The sequence below is a fragment of the Rutidosis leptorrhynchoides genome, chromosome 11 (genome assembly GCF_046630445.1).
Source record: "Rutidosis leptorrhynchoides isolate AG116_Rl617_1_P2 chromosome 11, CSIRO_AGI_Rlap_v1, whole genome shotgun sequence".
Classification (NCBI taxonomy): Eukaryota; Viridiplantae; Streptophyta; class Magnoliopsida; order Asterales; family Asteraceae; genus Rutidosis; species Rutidosis leptorrhynchoides.
Genome location: NC_092343.1, coordinates 228,403,792 through 228,425,000, shown reverse-complemented (window position 1 = coordinate 228,425,000; position 21,209 = coordinate 228,403,792). Strand labels below are relative to the sequence as shown.

General features: G+C 36.0%; 1 protein-coding gene across 1 annotated transcript in view; it reads left to right on the top strand.

Moving 5' to 3' along the window:
• Positions 1 to 8,552, top strand: part of LOC139875432 (nucleotide pyrophosphatase/phosphodiesterase-like) — a 26,296-nt gene extending 17,744 nt beyond the window's left edge. Inside the window, exons 2-13 of the mRNA XM_071862768.1 lie at positions 4,420 to 4,507; positions 5,059 to 5,325; positions 6,038 to 6,146; positions 6,403 to 6,517; positions 6,593 to 6,725; positions 6,828 to 7,015; positions 7,199 to 7,385; positions 7,474 to 7,541; positions 7,851 to 7,935; positions 8,044 to 8,232; positions 8,330 to 8,410; positions 8,499 to 8,552. Of these exons, the coding sequence (XP_071718869.1) occupies positions 4,420 to 4,507; positions 5,059 to 5,325; positions 6,038 to 6,146; positions 6,403 to 6,517; positions 6,593 to 6,725; positions 6,828 to 7,015; positions 7,199 to 7,385; positions 7,474 to 7,541; positions 7,851 to 7,935; positions 8,044 to 8,232; positions 8,330 to 8,410; positions 8,499 to 8,552 (1,564 nt within the window). The remainder of the gene's footprint in view (positions 1 to 4,419; positions 4,508 to 5,058; positions 5,326 to 6,037; positions 6,147 to 6,402; positions 6,518 to 6,592; positions 6,726 to 6,827; positions 7,016 to 7,198; positions 7,386 to 7,473; positions 7,542 to 7,850; positions 7,936 to 8,043; positions 8,233 to 8,329; positions 8,411 to 8,498) is intronic.
• The last annotated feature ends 12,657 nt before the right edge of the window (positions 8,553 to 21,209 follow it).

Below are 21,209 nucleotides of genomic sequence, written 5' to 3'. Positions count from 1 at the left end.
ATTCTCGAGAAGTAGCAGTATAAAATAACGATAGAAAAACAAGGTACCAGCAGTAGCTGGGTCTCGATCAAAGGAAAGGAAAACAAGTTCGTTTGGCATCATAATCAATTTGATCAGTGGACACTTTGAGTAATATAATAGTGGGAAAAGTATATTACATGTTGCCTCAAATTATGGAGTTCATGTAGGCAATTTAGTCGACTTTTTGACCGTTCAAATAACTATTCACTGCACTAGGCTAAAGAATTGATAACATGTCGGCACCCACTATCTTTTGGGTGGGACATTGTTTATGAAGTTTAAACCGCTCATCATCTTAAATCCTATATATTAAATTACATATCTCAATTGTCATAAACTTTATCACGTAAATATATCGCAGAAACAACAGATGCTGTAGTGATATCGAATTCAAACAGAAACAGAAGAAGGAAAAGAAAATATTACGGGCTGTGTTTGATGATCAACTTTAATCGACAACGGGAAGGGTGGTGATTGTTTTGGGTCTGTTTTCGGTGAGTAAACACAGACAAGCAGCATCAAGTTCGATTCGTTTGATTGTGGGTTTTAAAAGAAAAAAAATAATAGAAGTCGTAGCATGTTAGTGAAGGTGGTTCAAATGAAGCGATGAGCAAAAACGAAACTAGTTAGCATGTGATGAGAAGTTGAAGGTGACGGTTGTCGATGGTTATGGGTCGAGTAAATAATGGTGTTTGGGTTTGTGTTGTTATCGAACAAAAACGAGTAAGTTTAGTAGCAAGTTATTCATGGTGGTTTGAGTTTCGGTTGCAAAGATAGAAAAACACAAGGTGGTTTAGTGGTTTGGTGACGTTTGATCTAAACAAATGTATGACAGATGAATATCATGGTGATGACTTTAGTTGGTTGGAGATGGTGATTATCATGGTGGCCGTGTCAAGTTGGGTTGTTGTAGTGTTCGATGGTTAGCACAGGAAAACAAAGATGGTTATTTCAACGGTAAAGGTATTAAGGTGGTTTGATCGGTTTGAAAATAGAAAAGTACCTGCAGCAGTAACAGTGATGAATGAATCGAAGGTGGCGGTTTGATGATGATGGTGTTGACTTAGTGTGATGTTTTGTGTTGATCGAATAAGATGGGAAAACAGAAGGCAGTTTGGTGAAGGTAACCAAATAGTGATGGGTTGTAGTTGTTGAAAGGTATATCGATGTATGTATGTTTATTGTCCTTCTGCAGTACATCATAGATGGGTATAAATATACTTCATGTAAAGCTCTACTAGACATACAATATAAAAGGGCTAAGCCCGATACAAAAGATAGTGGTGAAGATGGTTGGTGGTTCGCTCAGCCCGCAATCGGGACAGAAACATCATGGCGGTTGCAGTAGTTTAGTAACGAAGGTTTCATGGTGATTGGGTGGTGAAGATGTATGTATGTGTGTTTGTATGGTAAAAATACAAAATTAGATAGGTAGATGGTTTTGGAATTGGTTTGTGTTGATTATCCATATGCAATGCATATATACATGTCTATATATAAACTATATATAATTCATATAGTGTAAAGAATAAAGGAAAGGCACATTAAAACAAAGATGGTTGTTTCAACAGTAAAGGTATTAAGGTGGTTTGATCGGTTTGAAAACAGAAAAGTACCTGCAGCAGTAACAGTGATGAATGAATCGAAGGTGGCGGTTTGATGATGATGGTGTTGACTTAGTGTGATGTTTTGTGTTGATCCAATAAGATGGGAAAACAGAAGGCAGTTTGGTGAAGGTAACCAAATAGTGATGGGTTGTAGTTGTTGAAAGGTATATCGATGTATGTATGTTTATTGTCCTTCTGCAGTACATCATAGATGGTTATAAATATACTTCATGTAAAACCCTACTAGACATAAAATATAAAAGGGTAAGCCCGATATAAAAGATAGTGCTGAAGATGGTTGGTGGTTCGCTTAGCCCGCAATCGGGACAGAAACATCATGGCGGTTGCAGTAGTTTAGTAACGAAGGTTTCATGGTAATTGGGTGGTGATCATGTATGTGTGTGTGTTTGTATGGTAAAAATACAAAATTAGATAGGTAGATGGTTTTGGAATTGGTTTGTGTTGATTATCCATATGCAATGCATATGTACCTGTCTATATATAAACTATATATAATTCATATAGTGTAAAGAATAAAGGAAACACACAGTAATTCTTGTGAATAAATTTAAATCACGGGACTCAATAAGTGTGTTCCCTGCCGAAACTTTTGATACAGTGAAGATTTTGTGCTCCATTATTAATCAGTGACGGATAAAATTTCTCAGAAAAATTCCAAATTTTTAAATTAACTTCCTTCATTTATTTCAGTCATTATGGTATAAAATTCCGTCATTAATTACTAGATAAAAATTAAATCACTGTCCGCGCTCGATCTAAGGTAAAATATAAAAAGTTTTTTTTTTTAAATTTGACCATTAGATCCTAAATATACTTTTAATAAGTCTATAATTTATATAGCTCATTTTCGGATCACCGTTTATTTTATAATCACATAAGTTCATTTTTAACTTGTTTAATATCGATCGAATGACAATTGAGCGTTACCGTCGTTTACTAAAAGACTTCGAAATTATATAATGTTATTCAATATACTTTATTTATATATATAGATATGTTTTAAATAATAGTTATTATATATTGTTTTATTTTACATAGTTAATCTAAATATAATATATTTCAAATTATTATATATATATATATATACGTATCTATTTACAATAATTGTTCGTGAATCGTCGGGAATGGTCGAAGGTCAATTGAGTATATGAAACAGTTCAAAATTTTTGAGACTCAACCTAACCGACTTCGCTTAACGTGTCGAAACCATATAAAGAATTAAGTTTAAATTTGATCGAAAATTTCCGGGTCGTCACAACTTTTACATTAAATTTATTTACATTATGCTTTATAATAAAAATCATTTAAAAGGATAAATACAATAATTAAGAGGTATCTATGATTTGAAAATATTCTGGTTAATTGGTTAGATGCATATATTAGTTGGTTTTTATTAATATATTAGTATCGATTACATGGTTTTGTAACAACCCGTTTCACATCAGATATCGATTGAAAGTTTGAGTCTCTTATAAACTTAAAGTAGTAGCAAATTAATATCTCTCACCATGGTTTTTAGTTGAAACTTGGAGATACCCGGTTAGTCTCTGCTTTAGCTTGTGTGGGGCGATTGTCTCTCGGGTTGTGACGGGCATTCGGCTCGTCCATCTCTTGAGGCTTCTTTGAGGGTTGTTTCAGTTGATAACAGAGCCATAGGCCTCTCGAAGTGTGACGGACACTTGGTTCATGCATCTCTTGGGGTATCTCACAGGGTGTGATGTGCACAATCCTCGTGCATCTCATGGGGTATGGATTTTGAGTATTGATTATGTTTCGGCCTGACGAGGACGTCAGGAGCTTAAGTGAACGTAAATGCTAAAGTCATTTAGTTTTATGACCTAATGGAACTACAGATTCCGACTAAAAACTTCTCGCCGTTTTTACAAAACATATTGATATACTTAACTTCGTCAGAATAAATGAACTACATTTATTCTCCTACCACTTTCTACAAATTTTCATCACAAATATTATTTTTCTTATCATAAAAGATACATTACAACATTTTATTAAGACATATATTTTGCGTACATATTTAGCGTAATTAATTCCGTAAAGAGAACCCATATTTGAATAATAAAAATATAATAATGATAAAGCTTGCTCTAAAATTGAATATTTATATTTTTAATAATAATTATTAGTAATAACAAATGTCACTTTAAATTTTCTTTTAAAAATTTAAATACAATTATTATATGAAGGTTGTACAATATGTTTTAAAGGTTGTGCAATTATTCATGTGGTGTTTTGTAAAAGATTGTACAATTTGTATTAAAGTTTATACATATGGTCATGAGGGTGTTTTATCATAAGGTCGTACATAATGTTTCAAAAATTGTATATATGGTCATGAGAGTACTTTACTATAAAATTGTACATAATGCTTCAAATATTGTACATATGGTCATGAAGTTATTTTATCTTAAAGTTGTGCATAACGCTTCATATATTATACAATTAACATGTTAATATTTTTATTAAAAATAATTAATTATTTTAATGACATTATCATGAGGGGTTTAGAATTTTTATCTTTATTTTAAACTTGAATAATCCTTATTTATAACATTATCATTTTAGAGATTTATATGATACTATAGATATAGATATAGATAGATAGGTTGATTGATTGACAAATATAAATTTAAATTCTAAATATAAGTATTAATTTGAAAAAATGGAGTCTGTTAAGTTGCTCCATGTCTTCATCTCTTTGGGTTATTCTGATACGGGAGTAATAATATAATTTTAATTTTGTTTTATGAAGTACGTCAACATGCACTCAAAACGCCATTCAATATTTACAGACGGGTGATACAAGTGTCATGCCACTGCTATGTCATTATCCTGTCAAGGTACAAACTATTTTATTTTTTTATTTTTTTTATGTGAACAATAATCAATCTCTAGTTAGTTTAATTAGCAACTTTAAGTTAATATGGAGATTAAAAGTTCATATATCGTTGATGATCCTTTTATATATGTGTTCAAATATAAATCACGTCAATCCTAAAATTGTCCGTTTTTAGATCCTATCTAATTGCAAAAAAGATAGCTTCTAGTACATCACTTTCTCACTCTTTCTTTTACATAACTCTTTCAGTCTTTCTCATTGTTTTTTTCTTGAAATTTTTTTTTTTTTTTTTTGATGTATTAAATTAATAGATTATTAAGACATAAAAAACTTAAAATGCATATGAATATATGATATGTGGACTTTGCCTTCGATTACGAAATAAAAAATTCATCATGTATGTATGTATATATGTATATTTACAATTCAATTCATTGTCATGACACTCTAAATTAAGTAAACTTCATAGGCCATAACTAAGATCATGAAAGTTAATTAATTAGTTGGTGAATATGAACATTAAGTAACTGTGATTTAGCAAACCAAATGCAGGCGCAGTACGTAAGCAACGACTTGGACTATTTAAGGTGCAAGAAGAATGAATGTAAGGAGTATAAGGATGGAAAATGTGTAGTAACAACATGTGGTGCCACATTGAGTTTTCATGTTATCAACATCCGAACCGATATTGAATTTGTATTATTTGGTGGAGGATTTTTGAGCCCTTGTATGGTTACTAGATCTACTCCCGTCAGTTTCAAAAGTCCCAACCAACCTTTATACGGACATCTCTCCAGTGTTGATTCTACTGGTACATCCGTAAGTATCCATTTTCATATTTTTTATTTTTTTATTTTTTTATTGCATTTCAGGGCAAATTATAAAGCACTAGCTAGGTACAAGGATTGATATAAGTTCGTTTAATATTGTCTACTTCTTTTGCATTGTGCTGCAAGTACTTCATATATGATGAATCCATAAATTACAATGTGTAGTAATGTAGACGATAAAGATATTATTTGTGCCTGAGCGATTAATGTTGTCCATAGTAACTGTTAGATGCATTACTGTCTAGAATCACTATTTCAGTGAACTTTTGGTTTTTTACAAATTGCAACATTGTTTTGTAATCTGTATATTTTGGAGTTTTACTTGATTTTATGTAAGTTTTTTTTTTTTTTTTTTTCAGTTTTTTCTTTAAATGATGTTCTGTTATTCAAATCAAGGTGTGGTTATGCTGTGAGGTAATTTCAGACCTTGCAGAACTCAACTTTCATAGTTTTTAATATAAGAAAAAAGCCAAATGATCTAAGTCAAATAATCGTTTCTTTAATTTATATCTTCCCTATCCTTTTGTTAAAAATAGAGGTAGATTGCTTCTGAATTGGGATACTTGGCTTCAAAATCCGTTGTATTCACTTTTTAGCTCCTCGCTTGAAGTGTTTTTTGTTTGTTTATTAAAATTGGCGTTCCAAAAAAAATAAAAAAATTTGTATTCGTTACACAGTTGTCTTATAAATTAAGTTTGCAGATGAGGTTGACATGGGTTAGTGGAGATAAAGCCCCTCAACAAGTTCAATATGGAGATGGGAAGTCTCAATATTCACAAGTTGAAACATTTACTCAAGATGACATGTGCAGTATGTTTATAACTTCATCTTGTTTTCTATTGTTACATGTTTGGTGTTCATAATGTAGAAAAGCAAAACTGTTTTTTTTTTTTCTTTTTTTCATTAGTAATTAAATTGTTAATCAAGAATTGTGCTATTATCTGATATAAACCGGTAAAACAGTCTACGGATAAGGTATTCTCTGATTGATTTATTTACAGTTCAGAGAAAAACCAATTTTAGGTCAAACTAATAATAACACTGAACTATTTATTTGAAACCCAAGGTTCAAAATTACCAAGTCCAGCAAAAGATTTTGGTTGGCATGATCCAGGCTACATTCATTCAGTAGTTATGACAGGGCTCAATCCTACTACACAATATTCATACATATATGGAAGGTAATGCACCTTTTTTTCTCATTTTTATGCAATTTTTCTTTAATCATTTTTCATTAGTTTCCCCATATATTTTAGTGATTCGGTTGGATGGAGCGATAGAATTAACTTCCGAACTCCGCCTGCTAGCGGATCAAAAGAACTTAAATTTCTTGCATATGGTGACATGGGAAAGGCTCCTCGTGATGCTTCCAAAGAGCACTATATACAGGTAGAAGATACAGTGCTGATGTCATAATGATTAGATAATAAATCCTTTTTAAATGAATTATTTCAATCATAGTATGTTTATGTTTATTTGCGTATACTATAGCCTGGATCTCTCTCTGTTATGGAATCGATTGCGAACGAAGTATCAAATGGAAGCGTAGATGTAATATTTCATATCGGTGACATAAGTTATGCTACTGGATTTTTAGTTGAATGGGATTACTTCATGCATCTCTTAAGCCCCATAGCTTCTAAGGTGTCTTACATGACAGCAACCGGAAACCACGAAAGGTATGTTACATTACGTATAATGTAGGGGTGACAATTTGGGTTGGGTCAGGTTGGCAGGTCTAAATTAATCCAACCCAAACCCACTCCTTTACGCTATATGTATTGAAAGGAACATTAACATAACTTCCATTATATGTTGTAGAAACTTACTTGTTATACTAAAATATTGGTTTGATATGTTAGAGATTATGTGGACACTGGATCAGTGTACGGTACACCAGATTCAGGTGGAGAATGCGGAGTAGCTTATGAAACATACTTTCGTATGCCAACACCAGCAAAAGATAAGCCTTGGTACTCAATTGAATTAGGATCTGTTCACTTTACAGTCATTTCAACCGAGCATGATTTTTCCCAACACTCCGAGCAGGTAACAGTTTAACAGAAAATGTGCTTATAAGTACATGTTACAAGTTATAAAAATATCAAAAATATTAACTCGGTGTTATTTTGTCTAGTATCAATGGATGAACAAGGACATGGGTTCTGTCGACCGATCTAGTACTCCTTGGCTGATATTTACAGGGTAATATGTTCAAAACCAAGTTCAAAACTTAACTTTTTTTTTGTTTTACACAACTTTTTTTTTCCTGAAAAATATTAGTAAATGTAGTTTCTCTAGCATGCATGTATGTAAAGTTTATGTGAAATAAGCAAGTATATTGTAAATTAATGTATGGTTTTCATGAGAAATGAATTAGTTGAAGTTAATTGAGAATCTTGAAAGTTTTTAAATTTCAGTGTATGGATTTAAAGTTTTTATAAGACATTTCTTTAAATTTGTTTGCTAATTTGATGGGATATGTTTTTTTCTTTGGTTGTTGAAAACAATCAGGCACAGACCAATGTATTCAAGCTCTGGATTTGTTGTCGATAAAAGATTTGTCGAAACAGTAGAGCCGTTACTATTGGCACACAAGGTAAAATCTTTAACAAAAGTGATAATCTTTCTCATTTTATATCATTGATCAAAATTAAATCACTAAATTATCATTGTGATTTTGTAAGAAAATCAATGTTTTTTGCAGGCTGATTTGGTTCTGTTTGGTCATGTTCATAATTACGAGAGAACATGTGCAGTATATCAAAAGGAATGCAAACAAATGCCTAAAAAAGACGGAATTGGATTCGATACTTACAATAATACAAACTACGCAGCACCCGTTCATGTAACTATTGGAATGGCTGGTTTTACATTAAAAGGCTTCCTTCCTTTTGTAAGAGCGAAACTGCAAATCCTGAATCTTGATGTGTTACAAACCTATTTGTTCATGTTTTTTTCTATAAGTATGTTCAATAATCGTACATGTACAGGCTGCTAGTTGGAGTTTGGTAAGGATCAAAGAATTTGGATACACCAAGGTGCAGACCACTCCAACAGAATTAAGTTTTGAGGTGAATATTTGATTTATACATGTGGAATAACTATCATTCCTTGATTTTTTCTTGTCTCTTGATACCTATTTTTCGGTCATTTTTGCAGTTTGTGAATGCAAATACAAAAGAGATTGAAGATAGATTCAAAATTATTAAATGAAATGAAATGACATGATGGATATATGATCCATTGAGTTATTATGAAGAGCTTTTTATGTTAAGTTGATGCTTTTAGCTTGTGTTAATCTGATTGATAATTTGATAACTGGAGTGAAAACAAATACAGTTTTTTTTTAAAAAAAATTATTATTTCATTTAAAAGAAGAAAGAAAGTGATTTCTCTTTTTAAAAAAAATAACACACATAAATATTTGATTTTTTTTTTTGAACTGCGACTTTTTGACATCAATAGATCATTTATCTCAACGACCCTCATGATTTACAAGTAAAACACACGTTCGGGCGGAAATCCGAACCCGATCGACGGTACCTTGGAACACATCCATTCGGGCAGTGTTCCGGGTAGAGGTCCGTAAACGAATCCGGTAAAACCTCCCTATAGGGTCAATATATACCACCATTATTAGTGTTGTGATGCCCCGTACAAAACCATCGTGTACGAATCATCAACAGCAGGATCATTACAAGGTTAAGTACTATATGCTGTAAGAAAAGAAGTTGCATTCACGATAAAAAGGTGACGTCATAACCGACATCAAATGTTTTACAATCCAAAAGCACGCTTCACTAAGTAGAAGCAAATAATAAGTGTATGTGACCACAATGGTCGTTACAAGTCATAGTTCAAAAGTAATAAAGTTTATGAATGCAAGATAACGTTCATGCAGTGACATCTCTACAGCAGCGGATGTCTACAGCAAGACTAGTACACAGCGGAAGCAACCTTAAGCACCTGAGAAAAACATGCTTAAAAACGTCAACACAAAGGTTGGTGAGCTATAGTTTAAGTATAACAGTATGTAAGGTAGGCCACGAGATTTCAGTGCTACAAAGAGCGTTTCAAAACAGTATGATAAAGTATATGTTAACTGTGGGCACTTGGTAACTAACTTAACGTTTATACCCCCTGAAAGTACACTTGGCAAGTGCGTATGTCTACGAAGTATTAAACACTCGTTAAATGCTAGCGCTACTAGCCCGAGTGGGGATGTCAAACCCTATGGATCCATATCTAAGATTCGCGTTCACCGGTTCAAAAACCAATGACTAAACTTTACCGAGTTAAAGGGAATGTTTCTGCCGTTATATAACCCACACATATATAAGTTTAAGTACTCGTGCCTAGTATGTAAAACATAAAATCCGCATGTATTCTCAGTTCCCAAAATAAATTAAAGTAAAAAGGGAATGCTATAACTCACAATGATAAAGTAGCGGTAAAGTATGACTCGGAAAGTAAGCAAGTAATGAAGGTTGTCCAAACGGGTCCTCAACCTAAGTCAAATAGTACTAAGTCAGTAAATCGTCCGAAAAGGTTTAAAAGTATGTAAATAAGGTCTTAAAAGTCATCATCATTCATCATCAAACAAAAGGTGTAAAGTAGGTTTCGTTTATGAAAGTAGTTTAAAACAAAGGCTGACTTCGATCAGTCACCACAGCCTCTAACCGTACTGAAATGAGGTGAGACCAGTGGCCATGGCTCCGTATATGAGTCCTTTAAGTGTGGTAAAATTTACAGAAGCAAAGTCGTCTTCATTTGACCGTGGCGACGGTCTAAGTGCGAGTAGGTCAAAAATTTCTGCACAACGTTAAAAGGACATAGTGATGATCGGAGGGCCATAAATCCTAAACCCTAACTCGGATTAAGACGAGTCCTATATGAAAAGTTATCTACTCGAACAGAAATATTTGAAAATCATAATCACAACAGCCCTAGTCTTACTTATCAGACCCATAATACAGAAAACAGACAGGTCAGTAGGTTCCGGTGGTTCTTGGTGTTCGATGATTATCACGGTTCTCATCCTTGATGCATGTAGCTTCAAGTGTACAACTCGTTGATGTATTTGCATCATTTTCACCAAGGTTTGACCATCATAACCCAAGTGAAAGTCTAAGACATGAAGCACAACTCACTTAAGAGTTGTATGAAGTTTGATGAACCAAAGTTACATCAAAGTCTTAGATCTAACACATACATGAACTTTAAAACTAATAATAAGTTACAAACTTGAAAGTAAACTCATAAAATCAAGATCTTAATGTAGAACATAGTTCTTAGTTTGATCTTGAAGATCCAAGACTCAAAAGTCTAGATCTAACATAAGTGTTCCAAGTTATAATAATAGAAAGTTTACTTACATGTTCTTGAACTTTTAAAGTTAACTTTAGTTCAAGATTAATGAGATCAAAGTTAACTAGTAACATTTGACCAATATCAACCAACAAACATGAAATTAAGTGCATAATATGAAGTAACAAACTAAATAAACAAGTTAATTTGTTCATGGTTGTTCATACTTTAAAGATTCAAACCAAAGTTTGATCTTTAAGTAAGTAAACTTGAAGTTTACTTCATGAATCACAAGTATGATTTTAATCAACACATGAACTTGCAATCTTTTAAGAAAGTATATGTAGAACATAACTAGTAAGTTAGTTCTTGTTTGTTCTTGTAAATACAAGATATTATGAAGAATGAAACTAAAGAGTTTGATTCTTGGAAACTAGTAAGTAAATAATAACAAGTAACAAAGTAACAACAACTAACAACTACAAACAATTAACAACAAAGAACAAAGATGATGATGATTTAGGTGCTTAGTATTCGGTTTTTGGAGAAAAGAAAAGGAAGAACACAAGTCTTGCTACTTACAATTTGAGAGAGAAAAGAGAGAGAAGTTAAGATGCAAGTTGAAGTGTGTGTGAGAAGTGAAGAGTAGTATGAATGAAGTAGTAAAAAAAAGAAACAAAACTCCCCTTATTCTAGCCAAAACCGACGGTTTAGAGGGAATAAGGAGGGAGAAGTTTGCACACTAGTTACTTGCAAGTAAAGTCTTAAAAAGTTGGATAAAAGAGGTAGTTTTATGGGAAAGATGTGGTAACTAGATCCTTAATGAAATAAACTAACTAGTTACAATACTAAATAATACTTACAAGTAGTATAAATGGGCTAGTTAATCCATATAAGATGTAGGGTGGGCTCTTTAAGTCCATGTACAAATATAAAGCCCAAGTTGTATGTAATTAACAAATAAATCCAATTAAAGCCCATGTAACTAACTAATAACCTTAGTTAATTAAAATGATTAATAAAACTAATCATGAATGTAAATAATATCTGAAAATATTATTCGTGAAAGTTTCGTGTGTCACAAAGACGTTTCGGGCAATTAAAGTCAAGTTCGGGCAATCATGGCGACATGTAAATGTAATAACATACATTCGTTTAATCATACGTATTAATAATAATAATTATTAATAAATAAACGTTGGAAAATCCAGGGTCGTTACATTACCCACCTGTTAAAGAAAATTTCGTCCCGAAATTTTAAGCTGAGGTAGATGGAGGAGTCGGAAAAAGGTGAGGATACTTCCGCATCATTTGATCCTCTCGTTCCCAAGTAAACTCAGGTCCTCGTTTGGCATTCCATCGTACTCATACACTCGGAATCTTTTTGCGTTTCAAAGTTTTGATCTCACGATCCATAATCTCAACAGGCTCTTCCACGAAGTGGAGTTTGTCGTCAATTGTAAGTTCTTCCAGTGGTATGATAAGTTCCGGTGCCGCAAGACACTTCTTCAAGTTTGACACGTGGAAGGTAGGATGAACTGAGCTCAATTGTGCTGGTAGATCCAAACGATAAGCAACGGGTCCAACACGTTCCAAAATTTCGAAAGGACCAATGTATCATGGGTTCAACTTTCCAGGTTTTCCAAAACGGATCACACCTTTCCAAGGTGCAACCTTTAACATTACACGGTCGCCCACGTTGAATTCAAAGTCTTTACGTTTGAGGTCTGCATAACTCTTTTGACGATCGCGGGCAGTCTTAAGCCTAGCTTGAATCTGAGCAATCTTCTCCGTGGTTTCGTGGACTACCTCGGGTCCGGTGATTTGCTTTTCGCCTACTTTGACCCAACAAATAGGAGATCGGCACTTGCGGCCATACAATGCTTCAAAAGGTGCGGCATTAATGTTTGAGTGATAACTATTGTTGTAAGAAAATTCGGCGAGTGGCAAATGCCTTTCCCAGGCCTTTCTGAAATCGATGACACATGCACGCAACATGTCTTCCAAAGTCTGAATTGTTCGTTCACTTTGCCCGTCAGTCTGAGGGTGATAAGCAGTACTCATGTCAAGACGAGTTCCCATGGCTTCTTGCAAAGAACGCCAAAACCTAGAAGCAAAACGGGGATCGCGATCTAAGATGATTGATAAAGGTACACCATAATGAGATACAACCTCCTTGATGTATAGATGAGCAAGTCTTTCCATTGTATCCGTCTCCTTCATCGCTAGGAAGTGTGCAGATTTGGTAAGGCGGTCAACAATAACCCAAATAGTATCGTATCCGCCCACCGTCTTTGGTAGCTTGGTGATGAAATCCATTGTGATCCTTTCCTACTTCCATTGTGGGATTTCCAGCTGTTGAAGTAACCCAGAAGGTCTCTGATGCTCGGCTTTAACCTTCGAGCAAGTCAAACACTTCCCAACATAAGTTGCAACGTCTTTCTTAAGATTCGGCCACCAATATTGTTCCTTAAGATCGTGATACATCTAGCCCGCTCCGGGGTGAATTGAATATCTCAATTTGTGTGCTTCATCAAGTATAAGGTTCCGTAGATCTCCATAAAGAGGTACCCAAATTCTTCCGGCATAACATCGGAGTCCAGACTCCCTAACCTCGAATCGAGAGACAAGAATGTTCAAATGTTCATGAGATATATTCTCCTCCTTGAGAGCCTCATCTTGGGCTACTCAGATCTGACTGTTGAGATTCGAATGGATGGTGATGTTCAGAGCCCTAACACGAAGAGGTGCCATCCTCTCCTTTCAGCTCAAAGCGTCAGCTACAACATTGGCCTTGCCAGGATGATAGCGAAGTTCACAATCAGAGTCGTTTAGCATCTCGATCCATCGACGCTGTCTCATATTCAGTTGCTTCTGATCAAAGATGTGCTGGAGACTCTTGTGGTCGGTGAAGATAGTGCTCTTAGTTCCATACAAATAGTGTCTCCACAATTTGAGTGCAAAGACAACGGCTCCAAGTTCAAGATCGTGAGTAGTGTAGTTCCGCTCGTGAATCTTCAATTGGCGGGAGGCATAATCAATAACTTTTGATCGTTGCATCAGTACACAACCAAAACCAGTCTTCGATGCATCACAATAAACAATAAAGTCGTCACTGCCTTCGGGAAGTGATAGGATAGGTGCGGTGGTTAACTTCTTCTTCAAAGTTTGAAATGCTGATTCGTGTGCGGGTTCCCAAATGAACTTCTTGCCCTTGTGAGTCAGCGCGGTCAAGGGACGCGCAATCAGAGAAAATCCATCAATGAACCTTCGATAGTAATCGGCGAGACCTAGGAATTGGCAAATATGCGTCGGAGTAGTGGGGGTCTCCCACTTGCTGATAGCTTCAATCTTGGCGGGGTCAACTTTGATACCCTGGTCGCTCACAACATGACCCAGAAATTGAACTTCCTTCAACCAAAATTCACACTTGGAGAATTTGGCGTAAAGTTGCTCTTATCTCAAGAGTTCAAGCACTAGTCGGAGGTGTTGCTCATGTTCTTCTTCGCTCTTAGAGTAGATGAGGATATCATCTATGAAGGCGATAACAAACTTATCCAAGTACGGCTTGCAGACACGATTCATGAGGTCCATGAATACGGTAGGTGCATTGGTTAATCCGAATGGCATCACGAGAAACTCATAATGACCATAACGAGTTCTAAATGCAGTCTTCATTACATCGCTTTCTTTCACCCTCAGCTGGTGATAGCCGGATCGCAAATCGATCTTAGAGTAAACACTCGATCCTTGTAGTTGATCAAAGAGATCATCAATTCGTGGAAGAGGATACCGATTCGTGATTGTCAATTTGTTGAGTTCACGGTAGTCGATACACATACGGAAGGATCCATCCTTCTTCTTCACAAACAGAACAGGTGCGCCCCAAGGCGAGAAACTTGGTTGGATAAACCCTCGATCTAACAGCTCTTGTAGTTGACTCTGTAATTCTTGCATCTCGGAAGGTGCGAGTCTATAAGGTGCGCGAGCTACAGGTGCAGCTCTTGGCACTAAATCAATCTGAAACTCCACTGCTCTTTGCGGTGGCAATCCAGGAAATTCCTCTGGGAAGACATCAGAAAATTCGTTCATAATTCGAACGTCGTTCACGCTCTTTACCTCAGTTTCTACTATTTTCACATGCGCTAGGATAGCAAAACGTCCCTTCTTCATGATCTTTTGCGCTTTCACGCAACTAATGAGGTTCAGCTTCGAGGTACATCTCTCTCCGTAGATGATCAGTGGCTCACCATCTCCTTATGGTATGCGAAGTGCTTTATCTCCACAGATAATATCGGCCCTTATCTTGCTCAACCAATCCAAACCGACTATCACGTCAAAACTTCCCAGTTTGATAGGTATCAAATCAATTTCGAAATCTGCACCAGCTATGTTGATAATAGCTCCACGACTAATATGGTCAACCTTTTCAAGTTTTCCATTGGCGACCTCGACAAGCATACTCTCTTTTAACGGGACTAAAGACCAATTAATCTTATCGCAAAAATGTCTACATACATAACTTCTATCCGCACCAGTATCAAACAAGACAGAAGCTAAAAGATTGTTGATTTTGAATATACCTGTCACCAAGTCAGGGTTTTCGCGTGCGTCCCTTGCATTAACATTGAAAGCTCTAGCGCGCGGTGGTCCGCCATCTTTTCGCTTATTTGGACACGCATTTCTGAAATGGCCTGTCTGCCCGCATTCGTAACACTTCCTTGGCCCTGTGGGGTTCGGCTTCCCATTCAAAGTGGTGACCTTGCAGTCTTTTCCAACATGTCCAGACCGTTGGCACTTCTCGTAGACAACATTGCAATACCCAGTGTGGTGTTTGTAACACCTCTTGCATTGAGGTAGGGTTCCCTTGTAGTTTGGGTTGGAGTTGGTGTTGTTGTTGGGGTTGGGGTTTCCACCGTTGTTGTTTCCTCTGAAACCCTCATGTCATTTCGCCGGGTTCTGTTCATAGTTCCTTCCCCTGTTGTTGTTGTTGTTTTTGTGGTTATCCCATTTGCGCTTCTCACTAGTACCCGCTTCAGATTTAGTTTTCTCCGGTTCATCAATGGTTATTTGATTCATTAAAGTATGTGCCATGCGCATCGCTTCGGGAACATTCGGTGGCTTGGACGAGGTGACGTTTCCCTTAATGCTCTTAGGGAGTCCCCAGAAGTACCTTTCCATTCGTTTGAATTCCGAGGTGACCATTGTCGGACACATCAGGGCTAATTCCAAAAATCTCCTGTTGTAACTATCAAGGTTGTTCCCAACGGCCTTTAACTGCATGAATTCCATTTCCATCTTTTGTATTTCGGTTCTCGGACAATACTCCTCGATCATGGCACACTTAAATGCTTCCCATGGCGTAGCATACGCCTCATCAATGCCTTGTGCCTGTGCCATTGTGTTCCACCATGTGAGCGCGCTGTCAGATAGCGTGCAAGAAGCAAATTTGGTTTTGCTGTCCTCTGAACAGTTGCTAACTCGGAATACTAATTCAAGTTTCTCGAACCATCTGGTGAGACCAACCGGTCCCTCGGTTCCACTGAAGTTATGTGGTTTGCAGCTCTGGAATTCCTTGTAAGTACACCCATTTCGAACCGGTGGTGGTGGCAGTGGAGCTTGAAGGTTTCTTTCTGCTAGGGCTGCGGCTACACGTTCTTGGATCATCTCTTTAATTTGAGCAGCAGTATGTGTGGATCGACCGTTAGCCATGATGTTCTAAACAAAAATTTTTACTCAAGTCAAAATCCAGTATGCAAGTAGTAATAATACAGTATATAGTAACCAACATGGAATCAAAACATCACATGTTATTAAATAACGCATCTAGGTACAAATACCACAGAATCATCGTACAGTAATGTAAATAGAACATCGTGCAAGAATTAAATAACGCAAAGTTCCACTAATAATAATAAGTTTCATACAGCTGAGTAAGTTCGTACAATACATAAGTGAAATACGAAACTACAACTAGATTACATCATGAAATCTAATACAAAAGGTCCTACGGTGAAGGTGGGTGTAGGATGTCTAATGTAACATCCCGCATTTTTTCGTTAAATTTATTTTTAACACCGTCTTTTTTTTGTAGATAATATCTTTCGTTATCTAAATTTGTATCTTTCGTTAACTAACGTTCTTAATATTCCCGTTATTTAATTATAACATCGCTCGTTAATTTGCGTTTTTAAAATATTCGTTCGGTAAAATCCCGCACCCGCTTTTAAACTCGAGGGACCGGAGTTGCCAAGTGGGCAAACTAGTTGACTAGGTCAACTAGTCAACCCACTTTCTACCATTCATTCATTTTCATCATCTCCCTCATCTCTTTTTCTCTCCATCTCAAGAACACACAAACACCCAATTCAATCATTCATCATCTAAATTCGATCTAGGAGGCTTACAACAAAACAAATTACATATTTGGAATCCTCTCTTCATCATCTACAATTTGATACCAACTTCATCTCGTTTGGGTAACGTTTCTAAAACACTAGATTTCTCTAAATTCGTTTTATATACTTTAAATGGTGTTAGTTAGTGTCTATGGCTCGTGTCTAGCATGAATATACGTTTTGTTTGCTCGATTTGTTGTTTTTGGTGTAACTATCTTGAACATGAAAAGTGCTTGCTTAATCTTTGATTTTGGATGAGTTAATGTTGTTTAAATGTTAAAGTTCATGTATTAAAAGTGTTAATAGCATCATTAGCTTCAAATTGATGTGTAGGTTGATTTAGAAAAGCTTCATTTACAAAATTGTTGAATTCATGATTTTGGTTAGGGTTTGATGAACTTTAAAACGGGATTTTGATTCATTGAATGCTTGTTAATGTTGTTAGTAAGTGTTTAATTGTATTGTATGTTTCATTACCTTCAAAACGATGTATCGTATGTGTAAATTGGATTCCCGAGTCAAGAAATGCGTTTTGTGAACTTGAAACTTTGATTTTGAACGTTTAATGATCATTTGATGAGGTTTTCATTGTTGTTAAAGATGGATTTGATTCATGAAACGTGTTTAGTTGTATTCCTCTTTAAATTACCTTTCCAACGATATAAGATACGTGTTTTGAATGTTAACGAGTCAAAAGTTATGATCGTTTGAAGTTGAAATCGTATAAGTGAAAACTGCCCCAGAATTTGCTGATACAGCTGCAGATGCGGCGCATCTGCCTCAGACTGCCCAAAAACGTCAATTTTCGTTCAATTCTATGTATGCTACGCACCCCCGATCAACATGAAACTTGGACAACATGCTCATATATCATTTCTAAACTTAGGAAAATAGTCCGGGACCCGACCCGACCCCGTTGACTTTTTTGTTGACTTTGACCAAGTTTGACTTTTAGTCAAACTTAACAAAAAACTTATGCAAACGTTCTAACATGCGTTCATACTTGATTCTTGCATGAAACTTGACAACGTGATTCACTTGCTATACTATTCGAGTCGTAACGAGCCATAGGACTAATTGAACACATTTCGCTCGACCTTGTATCGTAACCGGTTAATTGATACAACTTACTTGTTTAGGTCAAGGCTAAACAACTTTCATGCACACGTTTACTTTGTGAAGTACCTTTATACTCGTGCACTCGAGGTGAGATCATAGTCCCACCTTTTCAAATACTTTTATACTTTTAAATTGTGGGCTGAGAAACATATACATTACATACTTATATACATTTCATTTGTATACATTCTTTTCATACTTTTATACTTTGAACAAATACGAATACAAGAGCAAAGATACCTACGAGTTAGAACAAAAATCCTCAAGTCCAATTACCATTAGTTACACTTGTAGGGTGTGAGCGAGAAATTATGTTGTGTGGCCATACGGGTTTGACGAACCCTCATCTGACGGATGAAACGTATTTTCGGTGTATAGTGTAGGTTCTAACACTATTATGCAGAGGTAGGATTCAGTTAAGTTTTGGTAATTGGGTGCTCGTGATACATACAACATCCTTTGGGATGTATACGCTTGATATTCACTTTATACTAAATCTTATGGTTTACAAACAACATCTTTTGAGATGTATACGCTTTAATACAAACACATCTTTTGAGATGTATACGATTTGATACTAAACCTTGTGGTTCAAAAACATACTTTTACAAATACACTTATGATCTCACCAACGTTTTTCGTTGACAGTTTTCTACATGTTTTCTCAGGTTCATACTTGTCTAATTGATACATGCTTCCGCGCACTTTGATTACTTTGATTGGAGTCAAGCATACATGCATACGCTAGTGATAGCACCTTTGGATTCAAACAAATGTTTACATACTTACACTATTTATAGCAACCGTGATTTTCAACTTATATTATGTCGCAAGTTATTTCATTTACACTTTGTAACTTTTGTAAACTTTAACTTGTTGTCGAATGGTTTTGTAAACTAAACTTTGCGAGTCTTGTACTTTTTAAATGAATACGACATAATTTTGGTCAAACGAGTCTCATATAGGGACTACGACCACGTAACGGGACCTAAGTTAGCGGCGCCGTCAATGACGATTTTGTCGGGTCGCCACAGATGATATCAGAGCGTTAGTTGTAGGGAACTAGGATGTGCATTAGTGTGTCTGACAGAGTCGTTAGGACGCATTAGTGAATCTAGACTACAACCGGATAGTAAATCATTGCATTCTGGCATACATTTGCTATAGATAGCACTTACTTGACTACTTGTGCATTATACTTGAATCATTCTTAGGCAAACTTCTTAATGGTACCAAGTTTTCATCATACGAACTTGTATTCTGCAACTTTCTGGTAACACGCGTAAATTCAAGATTCATACGCGTAATGATGACGACGACTTCATTAGTCACACTAGTTCGGGAACTCTGTCTCCCACGTTGTTATTCGCCAACCGTCTCAACTTACTATCGGTGTCACACCGGTGTTCCTTACTATCTACCATTTTGTGTTACTACCACCACTACTCTAGGTGAGTCTCGTCATCACTATTTATCACCACGGTTGTGTACTATTCGTTATCATGATTCGTTACACTTCTCGTACCGGAATACATTATTGTTTGACTTGAACCGCATTGACGTGACACTCATTTATACATTTCCCTCGAGGAACGCTTCTTTAGAGTTGCACTAATTCTTTCGATTCAATACGAGTCACGTTAGAGACGTCGTTACACTTTATTCATTTTAAATTTTCACGATTACACGAACTTGAATCTATGGAGTGATGTGGGAATGGAGGTATGAGATAGCGTAATATAACGACACTCGATCAACGTGGTTATATTACGGTAATTCATACCAAAGTTCTAATGACACGTGATGGTGATTGGACTCGATCAACCTAATCACCACCATGTGCCATGTACATGATTTCATTTTTCTTGTTTGGACATCCGACAATTCCGAGAATACTGATAACAACCATACCTGGGACACATCGTCGATTATTATCGAACCATACTTATGCTTCCGAACGGATGACAAATTCTTTCAACTTCAAACATATGTTACACTTGTATACTATCTCGTTTTCTTACAATTTTATCGACGAACTACAATATGCTTGTTATGCTCACATCGAGGCGGAAACTTCTCTCGCCTTACACTCGTATTTCCGTTTAAGGAAATCTTTATTCTAAATTCTCAATGGAGAGAGAGACTCTTCACATTATACTAGTATTCGCCACGAGGGTGAATAGTCCTAACGAACGTTTTCGGAAACCGATAAATCTTTCGCGGCGCGAAATTCTTGAAAAAAAAAAAACTTGTTCAAATATATCTTGAGGAAATGTACCTCGTCTCGGATCGAGATTCTCGTTTCACTTCTAAATTTCAGGGTACCTTACAAAAAGCCTCGGGACCGTGTTTAAACATGGGTACCGCGTATCATCCACGCACCGACGAATAAAGCAAATGTACGATTTGAACCTGGGGAACCATAATACGAATTTGTGTTATCAACTTCAAAATTTCTTGAGAAAAGTCTTTGCCTTTAACCAAATTCTCTTACAACGATGGTTATCGTTCAAGTCTTAACGTCACACCTTTTGAAATCTTATATGACCGGAAACGTCATTCTCCTTTTGTAGAACCAAGTAAATGATAATCAAGTCACCGAACCTGGACTCATTCATGGTGTAACCGTTAAAATCCTTCCAATCTGAGAAAGGCTCGAGACGGCCCGTAGTCGCCAAAGGAGCTATGCCATTGTTAGATGTATACCTTTCGAATTCCATGTGGGAAACCGCGTAACGTTAAAAGTCGCACCTTGAAAAGTTGTAGTTCGTTTCGGAAACGTAGAAAGCTAAATTCGCGATATTTTTAATCCTTTTGAAATCTTGGGGCGTGTTGTGCCCATTCCTTACCGTTTCGAACTTCCGACTCAAACAAATTCCGTTCATCCTACATTCTTTGTATCAAACTTAAAGGTGTGTCTTGCGAAACAAGAACTTGTTATCCTCTTCGATGAACTTACTATCAACGATAAACTTCACTTCCTAGGAGAACCGGTTGAAATTTTGAATCATGAAACCAAACTTTGAAACAACATAAAATCCCGACG